At 42.8% G+C, this 22,921-nt stretch overlaps 1 protein-coding gene across 8 annotated transcripts in view; it reads right to left on the bottom strand.

Moving 5' to 3' along the window:
* The window catches only part of PRR14 (proline rich 14), a 1,002,113-nt gene that overhangs the window by 758,515 nt on the left and 220,677 nt on the right, over nt 1-22,921 (bottom strand). For all 8 annotated transcript variants that reach the window (XM_044086619.1, XM_044086621.1, XM_044086620.1 and 5 more), the window contains exon 4: nt 5,027-5,064. In XM_044086619.1, the coding sequence (XP_043942554.1) occupies nt 5,027-5,064 (38 nt within the window). The remainder of the gene's footprint in view (nt 1-5,026; nt 5,065-22,921) is intronic.

Raw genomic sequence — 22,921 nt, 5'->3', positions numbered from 1 at the left:
ATACAATGCGATTATATACTTAAGAGTGGTATATAAAATGCTTATATGTTAGTGTGACTAACTCCATTGAAGGCATTGCTTGCCGAAGTGCTAGAGGTATTTCAATAAATTGTTCTCAGTATATCTGGGTGCTCTTTGTTGTCATATTTACTTTTAAGTATTCAGTTTTCACTTCATAGTACCTGTCTGGATTTTTTGCAGCTACAGGCTAAGAGCCAGGGTAAGTGGAAATGTATGCAAAGGCATCTAAGAAGGCTGGAATGGCAGGAGGAATGGCAGAAGGACTAGGGTACTGTACTTGGCGGTCATGTTTCTGGACCTCAGACATCTCTGTACTGTCCCACTTAAAATGATCTTGCATCCCAGAAATGGTCTCCCCAAAGGAAATTTCCTCCATAGGAGATTCTGTTCCATTCGAATCTTCCACAGAGGAAGCATAGTCTAAGGGTGAGGGGATTTGGGATGAATAATCCAGAGAATCACTCTCCTCTTTGGATGAGTCCTCCTCCTCTGAGGTAGCTGAATTCCTAAGTCTCAGTCAGGAGGGGAAGCTGGCTGACCTGAGGGAGGCCTGAATGCCACAAAGGCCTTAAAAAGGCCTTGTGTGAAAGTCTGCCATTCCTTCTGTGGATCTGGAGATGGAGAGACATGTTTAGCTTTTTGCTTCTCCTTCACAAGGGTATCCATGCGATGCAAAGGAGGAGGGAAGGACGTAGGCCTACATTCGACCAAGTCCAACTCAACATCCTTGCGAACCATGATCTCAGTAATTCCTCTGGGGCTTTTGGACACAATAAGCCTGGGCTCCCCTGGACATCAGAAGTCTATGCCTGTGTTGCCTCTTTGGATGTGCATATGTCCGGTACCATGGTGACCTGCAAAGTGGGCTCAGCCTGTGGAACTTGTTCTCTGACGGAACGGGTCTCCATTCTCTCAAGTGCTTCGGGAGAGATGTCCACATCAAGAAGCGCAGCTTCAGCTTCGGGACTTGGTTTTTTGGCCTTATGCTTAACAGGCATTATCGTCAGATCTGAGGAACTTTTCATCTTGATTTTAGCTAAAAGTTTAAGGTGTTGATTTTCTAAGTAAATAGCGAGAGACAATTACCAACTTCGGAGGGTCTTAGACACAAAAGATTGGCAGAGTGACCAGTTTTTATGGTCATACTGGGGTCCAAGACAGAGACACTGAGAATGACTATCCTTATGTGGAATCTGTCTTCCACAGTCATATTTCCCTTTCCTGGATAACATTAACCTCAATAAAAAATAAGGCAGCAGTAAAAGAGAAAAAAAAAAGGTTTCCCCAATGAGGCACTTTTTACAGACGTAAGCACTTCTGACAGCAGACCGATGTCTGAGACTGGCAAGCTGACTAGTGACAAAGTTCAAAGGATGGTGTGCGTGTACATCTCTTTTATGGCCAACGTCGGATAGTGGCCTACGTCACCTAAGGTAGCAAAAGACAAATGTACTGGCCTGACTTCGGATCGTCATCTTAACAGGCAACACCCTCGTGTACAAATACTGCAACAGATGAAAAGAAGGACATCTGATAATATGGTCAAGACACAGAAAACATATGAAATCTGGATATACAGGAATGTAATGACAAGCATCGTTTAAGATAACCAGAAAACTCAAATGGGGAATGAGGAGTAACAGGTTGTAAAGGGATAACATTTTAAATGGGGAACAAGGAGTAACAAGTTGTAAAGGGATAACATTTTAAATGGGGAACGAGGAGTAACAAGTAAAGGGATAACATTTTAAATGGGGAATGAGGAGTAACAAGTTGTAAAGGGATAACATTTTAAATGGGGAATGAGGAGTAACAAGTTGTAAAGGGATAACATTTTAAATGGGGAACGAGGAGTAACAAGTAAAGGGATAACATTTTAAATGGGGAACGAGGAGTAACAAGTTGTAAAGGGATAATATTTTAAATGGGGAACGAGGAGTAACAGGTTGTAAAGGGATAACATTTTAAATGGGGAACAAGGAGTAACAGGTTGTAAAGGGATAACATTTTAAATGGGGAACGAGGAGTAACAAGTTGTAAAGGGATAATATTTTAAATGGGGAACGAGGAGTAACAAGTTGTAAAGGGATAACATTTTAAATGGGGAACGAGGAGTAACAAGTTGTAAAGGGATAATATTTTAAATGGGGAACGAGGAGTAACAAGTTGTAAAGGGATAACATTTTAAATGGGGAACAAGGAGTAACAGGTTGTAAAGGGATAACATTTTAAATGGGGAACAAGGAGTAACAGGTTGTAAAGGGATAACATTTTAAATGGGGAATGAGGAGTAACAAGTTGTAAAGGGTAACATTTTAAATGGGGAACGAGGAGTAACAAGTTGTAAAGGGATAACATTTTAAATGGGGAATGAGGAGTAACAAGCTGTAAAGGGATAACATTTTAAATGGAGAATGAGGAGTAACAAGTTGTAAAGGGATAACATTTTAAATGGGGAACGAGGAGTAACAAGTTGTAAAGGGATAATATTTTAAATGGGGAATGAGGACTAACAAGTTGTAAAGGGATAACATTTTAAATGGGGAATGAGGAGTAACAAGCTGTAAAGGGATAACATTTTAAATGGGGAATGAGGAGTAACAAGTTGTAAAGGGATAACATTTTAAATGGGGAATGAGGAGTAACAAGCTGTAAAGGGATAACATTTTTAAATGGGGAATGAGGAGTAACAAGTTGTAAAGGGATAACATTTTAAATGGGGAACGAGGAGTAACAAGTTGTAAAGGGATAACATTTTAAATGGGGAACGAGGAGTAACAAGCTGTAAAGGGATAACATTTTAAATGGGGAATGAGGAGTAACAAGTTGTAAAGGGATAACATTTTAAATGGGGAACGAGGAGTAACAAGTTGTAAAGGGATAACATTTTAAATGGGGAACGAGGAATAACACGTTGTAAAGGGATAACATTTTAAATGGAGAATGAGGAGTAACAAGTTGTAAAGGGATAACATTTTAAATGGGGAACGAGGAGTAACAAGTTGTAAAGGGATAATATTTTAAATGGGGAATGAGGACTAACAAGTTGTAAAGGGATAACATTTTAAATGGAGAACAAGGAGTAACAAGTTGTAAAGGGGTAACATTTTAAATAGAGAACAAGGAGTAACAAGTTGTAAAGGGATAACATTTTGAACTTTGGCAGTATCACAAACAGGTTTAGAAAGGAAAGATTCAGAGCTGGTCTCCGTGAATCATCTTTCCTTGGCACCAGAAACATACCTGAATAAAACCCACTATAAAAAAACTCCTACCTAAAGAACACGGATCGTTTCTATCATCCCCTGATGAAGCAGATGATGGGGGGGGGGGGGTTTGAGGGAAAAGCCGAGTTTGGTTTGGTGAAAGGAGAATCCTTTAAAAAGGAGGGCGAGACTCCTGCTTAAAGGATTACTCTCAGAACCCATCTGTCTGAAACCATCAGTTGCCAAAAAAGGAGAACTGGAGGTTCAGAGTTTTTGGAAGGATTAAGGGTTTGGCGGGGATGGAAGTGGGGGGACTCTTGCAGGCGGTCATTCAGACTATTCTTTGTTCTGGAGGTCCTCCTTTCTTTTTGGAACCTCCTCCCATTGCTTTTTAAACATCTGCTTACCAGCACCTTGCTTAGTTTATTTTGTTTTTTAAAGAAGGTTGTAGAGGTGACATTAAATACCTTGGTAAACTTGGAGAAGGGCGGCTGAAAAATCTGAGGAATTCCCTGAATCAGCTTTCTTCTTTCATCACATTGTTTAAGGACCTCTGCAGCAGATGGTCCAAAAACTACCTCTATAACAGCAAAGTCAAAACTTCAGTTTTGACATCCTCTGGAAGGCCGACTACACAACCAAGCAAACACCTTCAAGACAGTTCCAACAGCAGCAGCCCTAGAGCCGACATCAGCAGAACCATAAGCACATTTCAAACAGTGGGTAGACCACTTGAGAAACAGAGGCATTAAGGTTAGACAAAGACTTTTTTTCTCAGAACAGGAAAACAGATGCCAAAATGTTCTCCATGTTCTCAAAAAAGAGGCAGCATAAACTACAAGCTTGACAGCTGAGAATTTGACTGCTGCAGAAGAATACACGTTTAATGAAATCAAAGGGTTTCCGCTCCTTGTCAGAAAGCAAAATTGGTATTAACCAAATATAAAAGTGCCTGGTTTCACTAGAGCAACAGCTGCTGGGTCTGATCAGGGATCAGTATATACAAAATATACAAGATTAAAACATTTTAAATCCCTCTACAAACCTCAGGCACTGCCTGTATCATGTGAAAAACAGAAATGCGGAAACTGCCATTCTTGAGGTCTTATGTCACCAGGAACGTCTGACAGATTATTAGGGACAAAAAGGCCATTAATAATCAATATTTAAGATCCATGTTTTCTTGGTATAAGGAGCAGTCTTGAAAGCTGGACGCCGTACTCAACCAGAGGCAGAAATTTTTAAAAGCTAAGACTGCAACAGTGACCCATAAAGAACATCAGCTGTTCCATGCCCTAAGGCTTACATGGGAAATTAAGTGAAACTAAAAAGCAGCCAAAAAAATAAGTAAACAAGAAAAAAAAATGACCACCAATTTTACAGATCATTTTGCAGTTTTCAGCTAAAGGAATAAAATTCTCAATTACCTACATATGTTCTGAATGCAAGGTTACAATTCAAGCAAAACCGTGCATCAATCAACATAACTGATAATGATATACACAATGTATACGATTGCTGTCATATTCATAAATTAACAAGAATTTATCTGTTTGTCAACTTTCATCGATACCACCAAGCAATGTTGTAAAACAAGGAATGACAGCAGTTAACAGCAACAAAGAAATTTCAAAGGCTGATAAAACTATTCTAATGGTCTTACCATACAAGCAAGTTATTGGTCTGTGATGGTCAATACACCTTGAAGGATTTCACTGTCTATGAAACACCTATGGCCAACCCTATTAGCTGTTAAACATTAAGATATGGCATCAGGCTTTTTTCTCATTTCAACTTACCTTCCAGATATATCCAAGCAACCCTGTGGTTCAGATTTCTAGGAGAAAGCACAGAAAAACAAAAGCAGTTACAAGTGTTACACCAGTATAACAAAATATACAACACACAGTTACCAATCGACACCTCAAACTTTGAGAACAGGAATACCACAGTAATGTACCTGCAATGTGCAACAACATTCAAAATGTAAAAGAAGAGATATCACAAGAGAAGGCATTGACATGGTGCTTACCAGCTGCTTGGCCAATCAGCATTATGGAGAGAGAAACTGGCAGTGGTGTTTGCCTGTTTCAGCAACTAAAATACATTTACATTTTTTTAGTAGGCTTGTATTTATGAAACCATTTATTTAGAGTCATAACTGACAGGGCATTATCAACATATATGACAGATTACATCCTACAGCTGTTCTGCATTCAGGACAGAGAAAGCAATTACACTTACAGCTTACTTCACCTGTTTTAATACATGAAGGCCGCATATACATACAGATACACAAACATTATTATATCTATAATTATATACACACATTTGTACACATATACACACAAAAAAATTCTGCAAAACAACTTACAGGACTACTTTCCAGAAGCCTTCCTTTTCCTCCTCCTGAAAGGCAGAATCTAGACCTTAATGGCATAACCAAAAGTAGTTCTCTAACTGGTCAGTTGGCCAGGTAATGATGACAAAGTCAGCCAAATTCCACACCTACAAATCCTGCACCTTTGTAAGGTAATGACAGTGTGCCCCATCAAAGGAACTGCAATAATGCTAGGCTGGTAAGGCTCACATCGGGGGAAGGTGAGAATACAACCAACACTCCCTGTTAAAGCATTAAAATAAATCAGGAAAACACCTTCAGTCCCAAACCTTCTAAATTCCCCTCTCCAGATTCAGAAGTGTGCTTAGTCAGTTTGGGTCAGGTGACAAGGCACAATCTGGAATGGGACTGAGGGATGTCCACAAAAGCAGTACTTCCTTCTGCCCTTTTGTTAACCAGATAATGGAACTCGTCCAAGTACCCTTTTCAGTCAGAACCAAGGCTGACATGGCAAAGACGATACATACAGACAATATGATGATGAAACACTGATATAACATACAAAGGAACAGTGCTACATTACACAGCAGATAAATCTACTGTGCAATATGAGAATGCAATGTTAAACACTGGCAAGTGATTAGCTGTAGAAAAGACATTTTCAACAGAGAGAAAACAGGGTTAGTTACAGCTAAACAGACATTAGTGGCATTACTGATTATTGTTGAAGTACTCAAACAATTAGTTTGGCATAAGTAAACAAGGCGGAGTCAGTTTTCTAAAAACAAATGGACTTCCCTGGGATGCTGGGATGGGATAGAGTACTGAAAAAGTACAGTTTTGTACCTACCAGAAATGTAGATGTTCGAGTGCCAATACAGCTGCAGTAATCACATATGGGTTCTCCGCCGTCAGGCGGGTCCTCGGTCGGCGGAATTCCAAAGTCTTGGTCCAGCGTCGGTTGTTGTCGCCTTCTTCCCTGACGTCAGTGCGACAGGGGTATACAAGTCACAGCCGACGCCATATTCTTCAGTCTTTCTTGCCCCAGATGTCAGGTGCCCCCAAAAGGAAGGCAATACATAAATTATATAGCTATATGTATATTATCAAAAAAGGGTAGTTGCAAGCAAATACACCATAGGAGGATAACCCAAAATAGGATGTATGAGGGGGATTTAGCCACTAGTCCTTTACCTAGAGGGGAAGGAGGGAGGGAAACCTGTACTGCAGCTGTATTAGCACTCGAACATCTACATTTATGATAGGTACAAAACTGTACTATGTTCATTGTGCATACAGCTGCAGTAATCACATATGGGTAGAGTCCCAAAGCTACGCACAGGGTGGTAGGCAGTAGGTGGAACTGGGATGAGCCAGAAAGCCCTGCAACACAGCAGCAGCAAAGCCTGCTCTAGTTTTGGAATATAAAGGCAAGTGGTAGTGTCTTGTGAAGGTATGTACAGAACTCCAAGTGGCTGCCTCCAAAATATCTTTGGTAGGAACTCCCCTGAGGAAGGCTGTAGAGGTAGCTGTGGCCCTGGTGGAGTGGGGTCTGATGCCTACAGGGACAGGTTTCCCATGATAGGAGTAACAGAAACGTATGCAGTGGCCTATCCATTTTTGAAATAGTCTGTTTGGTAACAGGCTTTCCTTGAGCTCCTACAGCATAGGACACAAAAAGTTGTTCAGATTTCCTGAAAGGCTTTGTTCTGTCCAAATAATAACGTAGCTGTCTATGGATGTCTAAGGAATGTAGCAGCTTTTCCCCTTTGTTTTGAGGATTGGGGTAGAAGGTAGGTAAGTGTATGGCTTGATTTAAAGCTACCCTGGATACCACTTTAGGCATAAATGACGGGTTGGTTCGAAGGGGGACCCTGTCCTGATGGAAGATGAGAAAGGGCTGTACAGCCATGAGGACTTGTAGTTCTGAAACCCTACGAGCTGAGGTAATGGCCAGAAGGAAAGCTGTTTTCCAGGACAAATATTGCAAATCTGTTGAGGTAGCTGGCTCAAAGGGAGGCAATGTTAATTTTTCTAGGATGTAATTAAGATCCCAGGCTGGCACTGGTTGTTTCCTTGGGGGTCTTATATTCTTAGCCCCTCTGAGGAATCGTCTTAAAAGTGGGTGAGAGAATAAAGGTGGATCCGTATTGAATTCTGCAGAAATGGCTGAGGCATGGATTTTTATGGAAGAAAATGAAAGTCCACTGTTCAGCAGCTCAGCTAGATACTGTAATACCTGAGGCAAATTCAGTTTTCTAGGGTCCTGGCCTTTTTTCTCATTCCAAGAGCAAAACCGTTTCCATTTTGCGGAGTAAGTCTTCCTAGTAGATGGCCTCCTGGCCTCCAGAATGACATCCTGTACCTCTTTGGTGAGTAGGGTCTGTTGTGGTGTTAAGGAATTTTCCATGCAGCGAGACTGAGTGTTTTCAGCTGACTGTAAAGAGTTTGTAGCTGTGCTGAGTCAGCAGAAGAGGCATTAGAGGTAGTGGCCAGGGAGGAGTATGTGTTAGGCTCCTTAGGAGTGGGTACCAGTGCTGTCTTGGCCAGTCTGGAGCAATCAGTATCATCTTCGGTCTGTCTGCTCTTGCTTTCACGAGCACCTTGGGTAGAAGAGGCAGAGGTGGGAAAGCGTAGACTGTCCATGCTGTCCAACTGAATGAAAGGGCGTCCACCCTCCAGGCCTTTGGGTGAAAGGTCCTTGAACAAAACTTTTCCAGTTGATGATTCCTGTGGGAGGCGAAGAGATCTATGTCTGGCCTTCCCCACGCTTGGATTATCTTTGTAAACACCTGTGGATGCAACTTCCATTCGTGTGGATCTGTCATATTTCTGCTTAGATTGTCTGCCAGCGTGTTTTCCAAACCTGGCAAGTACTGTGCTTGAAGTTCGATTTGCCATTCCAGAGCCAAGTTCCAAAGTGTCATGGCTAGCCTGCACAGGGGATATGAATGTGATCCTCCTTGTTTGTTTATGTACCACATTACTGTGGTGTTGTCTGTTCTTATAAGCAATTGTCCTGGATGCAGGAGGTCCTTGAAAGCTGTAATTGCATTTATCACTGCTAGTATTTCTTTTTGATTGATGTGAAGGTGCTTTTCCTTTTGGGACCATTTGCCCTGAATGCACCTGTCTGTCATGTGCGCCCCCCAGGCGTAATCTGAGGCGTCTGTTGTGATGACTTGATTTGCTTGAGGCTTGCAGAATGGGAGGCCTGTGTTTGTTTGGCATGTTTGGGCCCACCATAGAAATTCCTTTTGCAAACAGGGAATTATTGGTATTATTGTTTCCAAGCTGTGGCTGTGTTGAGACCATAGGTTTTTTAGGTACCACTGAAGTTTCCTCATATGCAACTTTGCACATGGGATTAAAAGAATGCAAGATGCCATGAAACCCAGAGCCTGCAGGATTTTCCTTGCAGTAAGCCTGGTACAATTTGCTAATGTTTTGAAGTACTGAGTTAGTTGCCCCTGTTTTTCTGGTGCAAGACAGGCCATCTGGGTGTTTGTGTCCAAGCTGGCACCCAGGAAAGTTATTTTCTGAGATGGTGTTAGCCTGGATTTCTCTTTGTTGATTGTGTATCCCAGAGAATTCAGTAACCGTGTTGCATAAGCCAGATGTTCCAGAAGTGTGTGTTTGCTGTCCGCTTGGATCAGGCAGTCGTCCAAATAAGGGTAAATTTGTATCCCTTGAAGTCTGCAGTATGCAATTACTGATGCCAGGCATTTTGTGAATACTCTGGGCGCAGTAGATAAGCCAAAGGGCAATGCAGAGAATTGATAGTGGATTGAACCTGCAAGAAATCGGAGGTATCTTCTGCAGCTTTGTCTGATTGGGACATGCAGGTATGCCTCCTTGAGGTCCAATGTTACCAGCCAAAACTCCTTGCCCAGCATGGGGAGAAGCTGCTGTAATGTGAGCATCTTGAATTTTGGTACGAGTAGAAATGTATTTAGGATGGATAAGTCCAAAATGGGTCTCCAGTCGGTTCCTTTTCTTGGTACTAGAAAAAGTCTGGAATAAAAACATTGACCTTGTTCTCGAGTAGGAACCTCTTGAATAGCTTTCATTTCCATGAGTTTTGAAATTTGTATTTGCGCCTCTGCCCTTTGATTGTGTGGCAGGTTTGGCATGCCTCTCATTTTTGGAAGTGTGTGAAAATGAAATCTGTAGCCTCGGCTTATAATGTCCAGGATCCATTTGTCTGTTGTGATAATATGCCAGTTTCTTGTAAATAGTGCCAGCTTTCCTCCCAGGGGAGCTGCCAGCTGGGAATTACTGGGCAGGAAAAGGTGGAAGTCATTGGGTTTGCTTTCTGTATTGTTGTGCACTGTCTTCGCCACCTCTTGGTGCTGGAGTTTGCCATTGTCTGCCTCTATATGATCCTCGAGATTGTCCTCTGCCCCTTGTGCGCCTGTATCTACCTCTTTGGGGCTTGTCCGTGGCTGGAAAGTACCAGTTTTTAGAAAGCCAATTTCTGCTAAAACATGGTGGTTGTACCTGTAGAAAGGCCTTGACAGTTTGCATAGATTTAGCTTTTTCTTCCATTTTTCGTAGTATCTCCTCAGCATTAGTACCAAATAACACATCCTTTTGTAAAGGAGCATCTAGCAGTTTAGCTTTAACACGATCATGTTCCCTAAGCCAGGCATGTCTACAAATAACTGATCCTGTAACAGCAGCTCTACTTGAGGCCTCTAAGGCATCATAGCCACATTGTAAGGTGTGTTTACCCACTTGTTCTGCACTATGCATCATATCCTGCAATTCCTTTAAATCTGGTTGTTCAGGCTGAGACATTTTGTTTCTTAATTGTGATAACAGAAACTGCTGATATTTAAGCATATGGAACTGACAATTTAAGGCTCTCATGGCTAGGGTGGCCGAGGTGTATACCTTTTTTCCCCACCTTTCTAAGGATCTAGATTCTCTTTCGGAAGGTAGCGGATTCTTAGCAGTAGAGGCCTTCATTCCCTTGGGGCCTTGAGAAATGGTTTCAGGGTCAGCGTTATGGCTTTTGAACAGAAATTGGGGAGAATTAGGAACTCTGTAGTACCTATCAGGTTTGACTGGGGCAGGAGGCAGGGAATCCGGATTAAGACAAGCCTCCGAGTAAACACCATCAAGTATGTCCAGGACAGGAGGTATAGCCAGAGGTATGTGCTGAGGTAACAAATGAAATTCCCTAAGTCTTTTCTTGGAATCAGAAAAGTCTTGGCCTTCCCAATGGAAGTGCTCCCTCAAGGTGTGCAAGGTTTCCCCAAATGAAAAATCCTCTGGGGGAGATACAGAAGGAATCGACTGTTCTGCATCAGAATCCTCATAAGGGGAGTAAGAGTGTTCCTCTACATCAGAATGTTCTGAGATAATGGAGCCCTGTTCAGAAGAGGGGGAATCTTCCTCCACTCTGGGTCTCTTGTCTGGAGGGGGCTGGGAGCCCCTGATAAGGGTAATTAAATCCTCAGCCATTTTAAGCATCTGCTTTTTAGGCATGGGGCCTGGGGATGGGCCCTGTACAACAGGCCTCTTGGGATGCATGGCTGATTTGGTCTTAGTAAAGGTCTTAATGGAAAAGGAAAAAGAGGGCCTAAATACACCCTGGGAGGAAGTGGACCTGTCCCCATTAGGAGGTTCAACACTAACAGTGGTTTCGGTGGTTGTAGTCTGAGTAAGGGCCGAGGTACCTGCGGTCTCGGGTACAGAAGACACCGCCAAGGAAGTGTCGTCGGTAGTCAGGGACTGCATAGGCGTCTCGCTGAGAACCGGACCACGTGTAGCCGGTTTTGGCGTGGTGTCGGTGGAGACCGCGGACCTCGAGTGTCGGTCTTTGTCCTTGCGGTTTTTGTAGTCTGAGTATCCAACGAAATTTTATAATCAAAGGCTTTACCAAAATAATGTTGAGCGAACTCCGCCCGACGCTTAATAGTGCGTTTATTGAAAGTCGCACAAAAGCGACAGCCCGAGACGTCGTGGTCTGGGCCTAAACAAGGTATGCAGAGGGAATGGAAATCCTTATGCGGTATTTGCTTCCCACACGAAATACAATTGTTAACTTTGTCTGACATCGGTCTATTGAGGCAAGAAAAGTTTCCCCAACGGGGTACTTAGCTTTAAAGAAGACTTCGGTTTCCAATTTTTCGTAAATTCAGGAGCTGGCCGACCGGCACTTGCGAACTGTTTTTGCTTCAGGCACTGCACGGCAAAAAAGACTGAAGAATATGGCGTCGGCTGTGACTTATATACCCCTGTCGCACTGACGTCAGGGAAGAAGGCAACAACAACCGACGCCGGACCAAGACTTTGGAATTCGGCCGACCGAGGACCCGCCTGACGGCAGAGAACCCATATGTGATTACTGCAGCTGTATGCACGATGAACATCTAGTATGAGCTGAAGGCTGCCAACCTGTTAATCCCCCCCCACAGTACCTCACACAATGGCTCTACTCTCATCCAACAGTCCTATTTGTTCCACAGAACAGCAACAGCTGGGCTGGGGATAGCCCTAAGAACCCATTTACTCCAGCCTGGGAATTCAAAAGGATTTTCCACATTCCATCATGGAGGCTTTAAAAAATATCAACAGAACTTCTGAGACTAGGTTAGTGCTTTACACACACACATTATATATATATATATATATATATATATATATATATATATATATATATGGATTCACTTCAGAAGATTGAAAAGTCACAATCTCAATTTCAGAAGACTGAAGCCCAAAATCCTGAAAACTCAAAATCCTGAATACCAAAGGATTGAAAACACACAGGATACAAATAATGACAATATTCCAGTACAAGGACACACACAAGACAAAGCACAGCAGTTTTCGTCAAGATGCCAGTGATTAGTGTGCAATGAGATGAAGTAACTATGTAATATTAGCCTGCCAGCGATTAGTGTGCAATGAGATGAAGTAACTACGTTATGCTAGCCCAACGATTAGTGTGCAATGAGATGAAGTAACTACATGATATTAGCCTATCAGTGATTAGTGTGCAATGAGATGAAGTAACTACGTAATATTAGCGTGCTAACGATTAGCGTGCAATGAGATGAAGTAACTACGTGATGTTAGCCCAACAATTAGCGTGCAATGAGATGAAGTAGCTACGTAATATTAGCCTGTCAACAATTAGTGTGCAATGAGATGAAGTAACTACGTGATATTAGCCTGTCAGTGATTAGTGTGCAATGAGATGAAGTAACTACGTAATATTAGCATGCCAAAGATTAGCGTGCAATGAGATGAAAGTAACTACGTGATGTTAGCCCAACAATTAGCGTGCAATGAGGTGAACTATGGAATATTAGCCTGTCAACGATTAGTGTGCAATGAGATGAAGTAACTACGTGATATTAGCCTTCCAGTGATTAGTGTGCAAGCAAGATACAAGACAAACAAATAGTCAGAACAGCTGTTATGTAAAACATATGGGAGTAAGAGTATTGTGTCAGAATGCCTGGTTTGTGAATATTAACTTTGTTGTTTGTCTTTTCGGCTTTTCCCGGTTAGGGGTCACCACAGAACTCCGGTCCGCTAATGATTGGTAGACGATTTTTTATGGTGCCGAGTTGCCAGTCCGATGCACAACCTTCAGCGAAGGCACGCCCATTCACGCATGTCTTTCGGAGGCCACTCGACCACGGGGAGTACATGCAGACTCCACACAGAAGGCACTCCAGCCGAGAATCGAACAGGAGAACCTCTTGCTGTGAGGCAACAATGATACCGCTGTACCACCGCGGATATAAATGGCCTTAGAGGCACAGACAAAAAACAGAGAATACTGAATCATAATTAAGTGCAGGGTGCAAATGGCAATGTCACAAGAGATGGGTTTGGATAAACAAAAAAACGCATGTGGATTTGGCAAAAAGGATTTTGGCGAGAACATTCAGCAGAATAATAGGGACATAGGAAAAGAGGAGTAAAACGGATTGTGACAGGGACTCCAACAGTGATAGAAGAGAGGGAAAAAGGACAAAGGTAGACTGGTGTCCTGTCAGTAAGGGGTTACTGGCAAGGAAAATTATTACAATGGCATGTATTTATATTCCACCTAATGCTATTACTATGGACTTCAGGAGAATTTAAAAAAATAAGCTTTTAAAAGAGATTTACAGTGGGGACTAGACCTCGACTTGCAATAGTAAGGATGCATCACAGGGCCTAGAAGGCAAGTATAATAAGAGAGCAGATTTTTGAACTACATGAAAATATCTATAACAGAGGATGTGAAATCAGTAGCAGGAGCTCAGAGAAAGGTACATGCTATTCCCCAGACATAATAAATGCATTAAACTGAAGAAAGACTGTGTCACAGGAGCATGTGCATTTAACTGAAAGTGTTGAGACCCATCTAGTAACTATACCAATCATGCAGCAAGCATGTGCATTTAAATGAAAAGTGTTGAGATCCATCTAGTAACTACACCGATCGTGCGAGCATGTGCATTTAACTGAAAGTGTCGACACCCACATCTGGTAACTATACTGATTGCGCAGCAAGCATGTGCATTTAACTGAAAGTGTTGAGACCCATCTAGTAACTACACCGATCATGCAGCGAGCATGTGCATTTAACTGAAAAGTGCTGAGACCCATCTAGTAACTACACCGATCATGCAGCGAGCATTTGCATTTAACTGAAAAGTGCTGAGACCCATCTAGTAACTACACCGATCATGCAGCAAGCATGTGCATTTAACTGTAAAGTGCTGAGACCCATCTAGTAACTACACCGATCATGCAGCAAGCATGTGCATTTAACTGTAAAGTGCTGAGACCCATCTAGTAACTGCACCGATCATGCAGCGAGCATGTGCATTTAACTGTAAAGTGCTGAGACCCATCTAGTAACTACACCGATCATGCAGCGAGCATGTGCATTTAACTGAAAAGTGCTGAGACCCATCTAGTAACTACACCGATCATGCAGCGAGCATGTGCATTTAACTGAAAAGTGCTGAGACCCATCTAGTAACTATACCAATAAGACAAAGTTGCACAACAATAATGCAAAAATGGCACACAGGTGCTTTCCTATTTATGTGCTAAAAGGGGAATTTAATGGGTAGCCAACATGCTTTGGGAGTCTTAAGGAAGGAGGAATTTACTTCAGAAGGGGTAGCCAGTGAGGAGGACAAAATGAAAATGGAGTTTAAAAACAGTGTAGAAATAAGAGAGAAAGACATATGGCAAAGGTGAAGAGACTTACAGAGGGGCTTGACAAAGGTTAAAGAACTGGTTGAAGGGGATCTTGCAAAACAAGAGGCAGAGCAAGTGCAGAGCTCTTATAGAGAAAATAAGGGAGTATTTGTCAATATGCAACAGTTGCTTAACAGCAGCCTTTCTAATCACAACTCTAGAGAGCAAAAAAATTAGGCAACAGAATGTATGAAAAAGTTAGCCAAACTTAGGGAGCCTATGAGAAGAAAATAGGCAGAGGTCTTATAGAGGTATTTCAGAAATTTTATGAAAATCTGTATAAAGCAAAGAAATGAGGAAACTAAAAAAAGTACAAATGTAAATATTTACTTATGGAAGACGTATTTATACCAAGGTTAAAAGAAGAGAAGACTCGCCAATTAAGAGCTAAAACAGGGACAGACAAAACAATTAACAACATGACTAAAGGAGCAGACAGTACTCCTGTTGGGAATTTGGAAGTTAGGAAGGAAGGGGTAAAGATATCTGGAAGGGTCTATTTAGCAAAATTTTAAAATGGGATTTTTTTTGGTGGTGGGGGGGGGGCGGTTACCAGCATCTTACACGAAAGTAGTAAGGGTAAAGACTATGTATCTGGCTTCATCTACACCCATTTCTATTTTAAACCATGATTACTGACTATAACGTGTTTATGTCTATATTACTAAAAAAAGGCAGCAATGACTCCAAAGTTGATGACTAAGGATCACCTTTGTTTTCTAAAGGAGATGCTAATATTCAACATTAACAGAACAATGACGATCCAGAGGGAGGCGGAGAACAAAACCACCACTACTAACTGGCAAGTCTTCGTGCACAGAAAGCATCTGAAACAGCTGGGATTTTACAAGGAAGGCAATGGTATTACTTGCATTATCATATAGAATAAGAAGATTAAATAAGGAGGATATATGATGGGCCAGAGGAAAGACTTAAGAGAAGGATAAAACTGACATAGGAATCAAGAAAACTGATGATGTTATTCTGTACTAGATAGTTGTAGAATAATATTTGGTCTTGTGTAACATTTTGAGACTGTTTTGAGCTTCTTCAGGATAAAAATAAACAAAGATAAAACAAGCGCTATAGCTATGTATCCATGCATGAACTGGTAGAGCAATAAGCATCCTTTTTCATGGGTCGATAATACCCACACTTGTACACAGACATGGCAATACCCACACTCAACGAGGACATGACAATACTGGAAGCTGGACAGCAAGGGAAGGAACAGGAAACTGTGGCAACTCTGACGCAGTCAATGTTGAGGAGTGATAGGCCAATAATTCCCCATATGAGAGAGTAAAGGATGACACAGGATGAAACTGAAAAGAATGTGGCACAGGAAGATGCTACAGAACTTTCTATAGAATGCCTGCAGGAAATGGAGTACAAAAAATGTGCCCTCAGTTTAGAAGAAAATGAGCTAAGAGAAGAGTTTCTTGATTTAACACAGAGAGACATATTAAGTTCAATGAAAGAAACAGACTGCAGAAGGTCAATAAAACCCCAAACATTAGAAGTTTGATAAAACAAATGAACACAGTAATTAGGACCGTCCATAGAGATTGATGCGATATAACAGAACTAAATGGGATATATTACTGTAAAGCTACATTAATAACAGATACAATTCTACCACAAGAATACAGGGTAGTAAAGGAAGGAACATAAAGATGCTAAATGGATAGTAGTAGTAAAAGAAAGAAAAAGAAGTTTTGACAACACAGATGGAATGTTACGGCAAGACATAACTTCTTTATCTGATGTCAATCTTCACATAATCCTTGACTCTGGGACAGAGTCCCTAGCTACCTGAATCTTGGGAGGTCCCACGGAAGGATATTCCTAAGCACCATCGAATAGAAAGACGCACGTTCCCTAGAGACCTGGTCCAATCTGTAATGAGTAATAAAGGCATGAAAAGACCACTGTGTAGCTGCTGCACAAATGTTATCCAAAGAAGCTCTAGCATGAAATACTGCAGAAGCTGACAAAGCACTAGTTGAGTGGGTTTTCACCAGGAGTGGAAGGTGAAGCCCCTTTCAATCACAGGTAAACGTGATACAATCTTTGAGCTATTTAGCTAAGGTAACCTTGGTAACTGATTTACCTACGGAAATTGAGGAAAAGGCAACAAATTGGTCAGATTTCCTGAAATCCTTTGTTCTGTGAAGATAAAAATGTAATTACCTATGAACATCTCATAAATGCAGACTATACTCTTCTTCATTGGAGAAATTAGGGAAAAAGTCTGATAGTTGGAATGCTTGATTGATATTCGATTCTGAAACTACCATTGGCAAGAAGGAAGGATTAGCCCCGAGGGAGACCCTGTCTTTGTGAAATATTATGTAGGGAGGTTTGCAGGACAAGGGTTGAATTCATACAGTCTTCTTGCAGAAGTGACAGCTACTAAAAATAAAGTTTTCCCAAGTCAGAAACTTTAAGTCACATGTAGCTGAAAGTTCAAAAGGGGAAACAGTAAGAGATTGTAAAACTGGTGGTAAATCCCATGGAGCAAAAAGGTCTTAACATTAGGATTCCCTTTAAAAAAGCTTTAAAAAGTTTATGTGACATAAGTGAAGAACCACTGAAACCAGTATGGAAATTAGATATTGCACGCAGATGTACCTTAATAGTAGAGGCTGAACAGCCAATTTGATAAAGATCAGCTAAAAAATCCAATACTTTATGCACAGGGACTGTATAAGGGTCTACAACATAGAGCCCATTCTAGCAAGTTGATCCCATTTACTCTGGTACAGTTTCCTAGTAGAAGGTTTGCGATTGGCCACAATGATTTGACAGAGAAGAAGAGGAAAGGGAAGAATGCCTGACAATCCTGGGAATTGGATTGGAGATTCAGATAAACCATTCCTTCTGGATGAGATAATACATCTGGTGCTGGGTCCACAATCCAAGGTTTTCGAAGGTGAGGCCAAATAAAAGGGAACCAAACTTGTTGAGGCCAGGAACGGGGCAATGAGGATTATTGTGTTCTTTGACCTCTTGGGGTTTTTCTTTAGAAACTGAGACATCAGGGGAGTTAGGGGAAAGGTATACAGGAGACTGGGAGGCCAATTGTGGAGATGGGTGTCTTTCTGTGACTTCCACAGAGGAGAGATCAGGACAAACTAACTGCCGCACTTGTTGCTCAGAGGGGACGCAGAGAGATTGCAGCAGGGTTGGCCCCAGAGACGGAAGACCTTTCCCATCACCACAGGATTGGGAGACCACTCGTGAAGCATGAAAATAGTTCTGCTTAGTGCGTCTATCATCATGCTGGAGCTCCCCAGAATATGCACTGCTGTGAGAAAGCGGTTGGAAGAAATCGCCCATTGTCAAACTCTAAGGGCTTCTCGACAAAGTGTGTAAAGATTTGGTTTCTCCTTGTTTGTTGCTGTACCAGACTACCAACATATCTGTTTGGATTGCCCCTGTTCCTAGGGGAAGGGATACCAAAATGCTTGCAATGCTAAGAGCACCGCCCTCAACTCTAGAACACTGATGTGCAAATTGGCCTCCAGTGGGGACCAAGTAATTTGGACAATCTTTCCCAGATAATGCCCCACCCCATCTAGGAAGCACCCGTGGTCACTATGGCTTGGGGCTGAGGAAGACTGAAAGGACAGCCCAAAAGTATCTGGTTGGAATGCAGCCACAGGTCTTGTTTGCACCGACTGGTGATCAAAATGTTATGCAATGTGACACTGGCTGATTCATTAAGGACCACTGGAAGGCCAGAAGCCATTGAAGAATTTGCATATGATACCAGGCTATGGGAACTAAAGTAATAGAGGCTGCCATCGAGCCTAGCATCTGTAGGATTAGTCTAGCTGGAACACTTCAATTCTGAATAATATGGCTGACTTGTGATCTGATCTTTTAGAGCCTTTCTACTGGGAATAAAGCAAGTCCTGTAACTGTATTCAGCAGAGCTCGATAAATTCCAGTTGCTGTACAGGTTGCAGATTTGACTTTTCGTAATTAATTGAAACGCCTAAAGAGGGGCAAAGATGCAGAGTGCAATCTCGTGCCCATTCTAGTTTATGCCTGGTGCCAGTCGTCGAGACAAGGAAAAACTCAAAATCCCTGCAGTCTGAGATGAGCTGCTACCACTGCCATGCATTTGGTAAACACCCTGGGGGCTGTGGTGAGGCTAAAGGGCAGTGCTCTGAACTGGAAATGACTGGCTCCCAGCCAGAAGCACAAGAATCTCCTGGAGCATTTGTTTATTTTTATACGGTAATGCACATTCTGAAGATCTACAGAACACGTCCAATCGTCTTTTTCCAAGAATGAAGTACTGACAGTACAGAGACCAATTTGGTTTGCTGAACTGCTTTGTTGAACTAGCTGAGATCTAAAATGGGTCTCCAGTTCCCCTGTCTTTTTGGGCACTAAAAGGAATCTTGAGTAAAACCCAGATCCTTTTTGGTCTGGTGGGACTGGATGGATGACTTTTTTTGAGCAGTTTTTGAATTTCTACGACTGTTGCTTCCCTGTGACCGGGTGGAACATCCGTGAGTCTTTTTCTGTGTTTTTGGATTTGAGAAAAGGGGAATAATGTAACCTCTGAAAAGGATTCCCTGCATCCATATGTCCTATGTTATCTGTAGCCAGGCAGATTGGTGTATGGATAATTGCCCCCCCCCCCCCACCCACTGCCTACAGAGGTAGGCAACTGAGCCTCTGTACAGGAGTATTGGTAGAAACTACCATAGAAAGCATCTCTGGACCCCTGGTTCTGCGGGCCATCTCTGCCTCTAGGATGGAGTCTTCCATTGTTACTTCCTCCTCTGCCCCAGAGAAAGTCTTTAACACGCGAGTCCTGGAAAGACCCTTGGGACTTTTTGAACCATAGCCTACCACTTCTCTGGCTCCTGGAATAGGGCCGTTGAGAAGTGGAGAAGCATACACCCATGGCAAAAAGTGTCTTCCCATCTTTCTCACATCTGGCCAGTGTGTCTTTTACCTTGGGTCCAAACAGGGATGATCTGTCAAATGGAGTGTTGACAAATGAAGATTTAAACGGCTCCGTAAAGTCACACAAGTGCATCCAGGCATGTCTCCTAATGGCTATGCCTGAACCCACTGCTCTTGTCGTCCCTTTGGCTGAGTGGGCAATTAGCCTGATGGACTAGTCAGAGATTGCTTTGAGGATGGCGAGCGGAGAGGTAACTTCATCTCATACCCTTTTAACTACTGCTCCTGTGAGAGTATCTGACAGCTCTTTGATAAGAACTTTCCTGGTAGAGTGTGCCATGTAGTTCAAAAACCTGAGAACAAAGGTCGATGAAGCATAAACGTGCTTCCCAAATCTATCCATAGTCCTGGACTCCTTGTTAGGAGGAGACAGTAGGACTTTTCTCAGCAAGTTCCTTCTTTGTGGCTGCTATCAAAATGGTATCTACGGGAATACTCTTCTCCCAATGGTGTTCTTCCTTGGGGGCAGAAAGGATCCAGTCAGGCCTCTTGGGGATCAGGTTGATGGAGTCAGGGATCGCCCACGCCCACTGCGTGATCATTTTCATGAGCTCGTCAGTGGGTGGAGAGATGAACAGGTAGAGGCTTGGGCACAAAAAACCTCCAGGTATACCAACTCCTCCGATGAAGGCTAGAGGGAAGACCAGTCACCCCTCTGTTTCAGGACTTCCAGGATGTCCTCGATGGAATCAGGGGGTGACCTAGGGGAACCTTCCCCCTCATTAAAATCAGTATACTCCATGAAGGACTCCTTCGGGGAGTCTAAGTAAGTCCTTCCTCTTGCATTTTTTTTCTTCCCAGGTACTTCCTTGGGGGGATGTTCCGGGAAAGTATCCCAACAGGAAACCACCAAGGTGGGTTTTTCCTGAGGCTTTTGTGTCCTTTGTCACAAGGACGAGACTGACTGGAGCACTGGTCAAAAGGATGCAGAATACTGGCCCAAACAGAGATGGCAAGGACTGGAGTCCACTATGGACAAGGCTTTCTTCATGGTACGGAAGGCTGGCCCCCATCGTAGAGGGATGGGAGCCTGCAACTGAAATAAGACTCCTTTGGAACCATGGTCCCACCCCACACTGAGGAGGCAGCCCCTGAAGCAGAACCCTAGGCCGAGCCAACAAAAGCCAAAGCACAGAGGGGCATGCTGGGCTCTGAAAAAAAAGGAAGTCGAACCCTACCCCTCAGAACAGCAACAAAGTTTCGACCCCGGGCGACCTCTGGTTCCAAACGACCGGAGAAGCTCAGGCAATTCTCGGTTCTGGAGAAGAGGCTCTTACCAGAACAGAAACAGTCGGAGCCAGGTAGGTCAGTGCCAGGGGCTCCAATGATTCAACTGGAGTTGGAGGAGGAAGATGACACTGTGTCAAAGTAGGACAGGTCCCAGTGCCGACTTGGCTGAGAACCGAAGATGAAGGTAATCCCTTCACCACTAACAGCTGGTCCACCAGCCTCATGATGTCCGATTCTGAGAGGGTCTTAGTGGATCGAACAGACTATGCAGGAGGAGACCTAGGTGATCTTAGTTCTACGAAATGGCTAGGTGGTCAGTACTTAAATGGATCGACCAAGGGCGAATACCCTGATCTTGGAATCTAAAAGTGGTCTGCTCTGGTACCGACAAATCTTCTGGTTCTGAAGCATTTCTCGTTTTGTCTGATGAAGCAGACTGTGCCAAATCTGTCTTGCCTATCGGTGCCGAGGGAACTGTCATCATCATAGGCTGTTTAGATGCCCTTTTAGGCAGGTCTGAGGAACTGCTTGTGCGAGTGTTTCTTCTGTTTAGAAGAGGAGGATGAAATGGCTTTGGTCCTAGACCCAGATGCAGCCTCTTCAACATCTCCTTTTAATAAGCCTTTCAAGATTAACTTGTTTCTCCACTCAGTTAAAGTCCTGGTAGAGAAACAATGACATACAGAGCAGTTTTCTAGCAGGTGCACAACTCCTAAACAATACACACAGCAGACATGCCCGTCTGAATTGGGCATCTTTCTGTCACACTTCTGGCACCTGTTAAAGTCAGAAGTGCCCTTAGAAGGTTTAACCAAAGAATCAGATTTATCAGCCATACCAGAAAGGAAGGCTTAAAGCTGATAAAGATCACACACACAAAAGGGAACAGCAGTGTTTTTTTTGTTTTTTAAAAGAGAAAGGGGTACCAACTATAGTATTTAAAAATACCTAAATGAGTAAAAGGAGAGTACCAGCAATGAATGGTATGTAGAGAAATCTGCCTAATGGTACAGAAAAAGCAAGGGAAGATCTCACACACAGACACACACAGACACACACGCACACAGACACACACACAGACACACACACAGACACACACACAGACACACACACAGACACACACACAGACACACACACAGACACACACACAGACACACACACAGACACACACACAGACACACACACAGACACACACACACACACAGACACACAGACACACACACAGACACACACACAGACACACACACACAGACACACACACAGACACACACAGACACACACAGACACACACAGACACACACACAGACACACACACAGACACACACAGAGACACACACAGAGACACACAGAGACACACAGAGACACACACAGACACACACAGACACACACAGACACACACAGACACACACAGACACACACAGACACACACACACAAACATAGACACACACACAAACATAGACACACACAGACTCAAACATAGACACACACAGACACAAACATAGACACACACACAAGTAAAAGGAGAGTACCAGCAATGAATGGTATGTAGAGAAATCTGCCTAATGGTACAGAAAATGCAAGGGAAGATCTCACAGACAGACACAGACACAGACACACACACACAGACACACACACACAGACACACACACACAGACACACACACACAGACACACACACACACACACACACACACACACACACACACACACACACACACACACACACACACACACACACATACACACATACACACACACACACACACACACAGGAAAAACAATGTTCCTACTTAAAAGTGATCCTGCAAGCTACCCTAAAAATTACAGACCAATAACTTGCCCTCCGACAACGTATAAACTACACACCAGAACCGATGCCTACAAAGCTTATAGTCATTTAGAAAAAAAAAACTCC

This window comes from Protopterus annectens, chromosome 10.part0, assembly GCF_019279795.1.
Source record: "Protopterus annectens isolate FY-2018-M chromosome 10.part0, PAN1.0, whole genome shotgun sequence".
Lineage (NCBI taxonomy): Eukaryota > Metazoa > Chordata > Ceratodontiformes > Protopteridae > Protopterus > Protopterus annectens.
The sequence above is the reverse complement of the archived record's forward strand: the minus strand, read 5'-3'. Positions and strand labels throughout refer to the sequence as shown.